We start from the raw sequence: 3,926 nt of genomic DNA, 5'->3' as shown, positions 1-3,926 counted from the left end.
GGGAATTTGCTGCGTCTAACAGATTATTTATTAGTTATATAACTAACTAATTTTCTTACATAGAATATTCTAAGATCTGTTAAAAAAGTAGAAAAATGTTTTTTAAACTTACTATAGTATACTTTTGGGTACCTACTTTCCAACCCCAGATCTCCAGATTTCAGAAAATCTGGACGTGATGGACAAAAACCAAGTATGCAGTCAGAATCAGCGTACCCGAATTACTTAAGAATACCTCTCAAGTTAACGTCAGCAAAAATTATGTCGGCCTGTGGAATCCTTATAGAAAGTGAAAGAAAGTCAAACAATTAAGCTGATGTGGGTTAACACTTGACACACTGAGCACTTTTCAATTGTTGGCGGGACTTCGAGTTAAATTTCATTGAAAGTCTTTAAAAACCAAAGGTCGGTCATTTACATATATGTTAAAATAAAAGTTGATTGAGAAGTTCCTTCAGGCGACTTTAGTTGGCTATTACTACTTACTTTCTTTACAACTTCCATACTAAAAAGTTAATTTGTTCTCTAGATTGGTTTTTCTTTGAGTCTTGGGCAATAAATGTTACAAAAAGGAAACCCAATTTAACTTATGTGATTGTTTCTTTTATTGATTTTTTCACTTTTTCATAACGATCTTTCTTTTTCTTGTATTCCATTTACATTTATATATATATATATATATGTATATATATAATTTTGTATAATTAAACGTTAAGTAAATATTATAAAATTTATGCTCTTGTTGCATTTTTCCTTTTGCATTTTGTGTTGTTTTTTGAGAACTGCATTAATTAGCCCTATATGTTAAATATTTAAGTTTACTGCATTTCATTTGATACATTTATGTAGCTAAGTATATGAATATATCCAATACGTTGCTGTTCAAATATATTCATAAAAGTAGATTGAATTAGTCATTATTATCCGATATCATATACAAATCGATTACACACAAAATTTACAGCACACATTCATAACTAGAAACTTAAATTTGTGGGCTAAATTGTACAATGGCATAACTATTTATATATAAGTAATCGTACATATATATAAGATATTTATTAGATAAGGTGGTTTTAGAGTGTATACATATAGAATATAGATTTTTATAATTATTCTCATAGTTTAAATTGTATAGTTTATAAAGATTACTGAAACATTTTTGTTGTTGTTGTTGTGTTTGGTTTTTGCATTTCTTTTTGTGTTTTTGTTTATAATATCAGCTTTTGAAACATTTTGCTTTTCTTTTTGTTTTTGTTTTGTCATACTTCACCGTCTTTTTCCATTGATTGCATAATTACTACTAAGAATAGGTTTTTCTTTTCATTTTTCTTTTGGGATATATATATATATATGTATGTATGTATAGGCATAATGTTTGTGTGTGTGTGTGTGACGAAAAACAGGAAACTACTTAAGGACTAAAATGAATTTCCCTCTCGGAGGCACTCTTAAGTAAAAGTTAAAGTAAATTTTCTTCCCCTCGGGTTGGATATGGGGAGAAGGTTTTTCGCGGAGAGAACTGACTTTTGAATTCTCATTCTCTAATATTATAATTAGCATTATTATTATTATTATTATTCACTATAATTGTAACGATCGTCTGTAATTCCTTCAAGTGCTTACAGCGATTAGTTCATTGCTGTTGTTGTTGATATTGTTGCTGCTGCTGTTGCTATTATTGTTGTTGTTGTTGTTGCCATTCGCTTTCTTATCGAAATTAACTGATCGACGTGTCGATACCGATATCTGATCATCACTGCCGGCATACTCCTCAGTATCGCCATCAGCGCCACCCAAACTTGGCGGCGTATAGACACGATTCATGAATGTGCGCATATCATCGAAATAGGACTCATATTCGGCCTCAGCCGAACTGCGTGAATCACCGAAGGCACCACCTTGAGCTTGACACTGCGATTTAAGTGACCAGGAAAGCCATCGATTGGCGGAGTGCGGCCATTATCCATGAGGGGGGCTACATCGTCAAAATATGGCTCGGGCGGAAACGGCAACGGGGGGAACTTTAGGATGTTGTTGTTGTTGTTGCCTGATTGAGATGATGACTTTGTCTCAATACTTTGCCGTCCGCCCGCTGGGCCTGAAAAAGGAAACGGACGTGGTTGATATCCAGCCATTGAGCGTGATCTGTAGATCTCTTCGATCAAAAGTGGATGCATAGGCGTATTACAGGCCATGGCAGAGTTGATCATGGCGGCTGAGAGGCCGGCAGCAGTAGCCGCGGCCGCGGGCTGTCCATTGTCCGACAAGCTACTCATCTCACCACCCGTACTTGTGGGCGGTGATGGCGATGGTGTGGGTCCTGGTGAACCACTTGGCGTGGGGCTACTTGTCCCCTTGTACGATTGTCGTGAAGTTGAGCTCTCTCCGGAGCTGTGCGATTTGTGGAGTTTCGCCGGTGGCTGATCTGACTCGCCAATCTCGTCGTCGGCCTCGACACCCAACTCTGGGGTATATGAACGACTAAGACGCAAGGCGGCTAGCGACGGTGAAGCTACTGAGGAACTGCGACGTTTGCGGCAAACAGAGAGATCCAGCGGAAGCTCTGCAGTTGATTTCGAGGTGTCCGCAATGGATTCTGTTGGCGGTGGTGTGCTGACAATATCAATGGATTTCTGTAAAGAGCAAAAATTATGTTAGCCATTGCAGATCTATCATTTTATTTGCAGATTTTTATTTTATTTGCCCTCTTTCTTAACCTTGATCTTCTCATTTTTCACCGCCTCCTGCTCCGCCTGCTCCTCTTCAGCTTCGTCATCATCGTCGACATGGAAGTCCTCTTCCTCCCCTTCTCCCTCGGATACCTGCAGATGTGGCTCCGATTTGATAGATGCTACATCTACTTTCGATTCGCGTTCGTTTTTGACTTGCCCCTTCTCGCGGTTCTCCAACTTGAGGCCAAACTGCAATTGCTGGCGATAGGCTGCAGTGGGTGAGCTTAAAGGCGGAATACCGCAGCCCATGTCCAATTGCGGATGCTTGGGAAACATAAAAGGAAAATTGGCACCCGGCAAAGGACTCTGCGGAAAGAGTACATATGTCGGAAATCCAGGAAAGAACGGCGCTCCGGCGCGGAACATGAGAAATGGATTCGGTGGAGTAGTCATCGCAGCGACGGCTGCTGCAGCAGCTGCTGATGTCGATTCACTGGCTGCGTCCGCCAACGATTGGGATGAACTGGGTTGAAGGCTTCCCCCGAAACTGTTGATGGCACATGCTGCTGATGCTGCTGCTGCTGATGGTGATGATGATGATGATGCGCTGGCAAGTGATGCTTCTTGTGCTTCGTCAACGAGGTGACCGTATTGAAGCTCTGACCGCACTTTGGGCACTTGATCTGTATTCGGCAGGTGGCATGCATGCGCTTGTGGCGACACAGATTCGAGAATTGGGTGTACGCCTTGAAGCAGACCTCGCAGGCGAAGGGCTTTATCGATGAATGGATATGCTGATGTTGCTTCAAGCCCGACGAAGTGCCAAATGTTTTACCGCACTCCGGACACGGATGACAGCGAGCTCCGACGTGGTAGATGCGAATATGACGCTGTAAATTCGATGGGTCACAAAATACCTGCAAAACACACAGAGAGAGACAGAGAAAAAAATGAAACAATGTGTTACGATTGGTCGTCGCTTAACGTTTGTCGCACGCCCGAGTCTACGTTTGAGGGAGTGTGAAACAATCGTGATCTGGTTCCAGATCCAATGAAACGAAACTGAAATTAATCAATCATCTGCTGCTGCTGGCTAAACGGATCTATACACACACACACACAACTAGACAATGCTCAAGCTGAGATTACGCAAAAGGTAACCGAGAGCTCAGAGCTGGGCCTAGCAACCTCCACCCACCACAAGACACCTTCGTCAATTATTACCATCAATTGATATACAATTGTCATAGC

General features: G+C 41.2%; 1 protein-coding gene across 1 annotated transcript; it reads right to left on the bottom strand.

Annotated features, from left to right (window-relative positions):
• Positions 1-1,614: 1,614 nt before the first annotated feature.
• LOC137587461 (transcription factor hamlet-like) lies at positions 1,615-3,592 on the bottom strand (the record flags this gene model as incomplete). Its single annotated transcript, XM_068303888.1, is given in 5 exon segments — positions 1,615-1,914; positions 1,983-2,101; positions 2,192-2,636; positions 2,703-3,182; positions 3,185-3,592. Coding segments are annotated over 5 exon segments (1,752 nt in total), but the record flags the coding sequence as incomplete, so codon positions are not given.
• Positions 3,593-3,926: the final 334 nt, after the last annotated feature.

Source organism: Drosophila tropicalis, unplaced genomic scaffold, assembly GCF_018151085.1.
Source record: "Drosophila tropicalis isolate 14030-0801.00 unplaced genomic scaffold, ASM1815108v1 contig_1023, whole genome shotgun sequence".
Lineage (NCBI taxonomy): Eukaryota > Metazoa > Arthropoda > Insecta > Diptera > Drosophilidae > Drosophila > Drosophila tropicalis.
The sequence above is the reverse complement of the archived record's forward strand: the minus strand, read 5'-3'. Positions and strand labels throughout refer to the sequence as shown.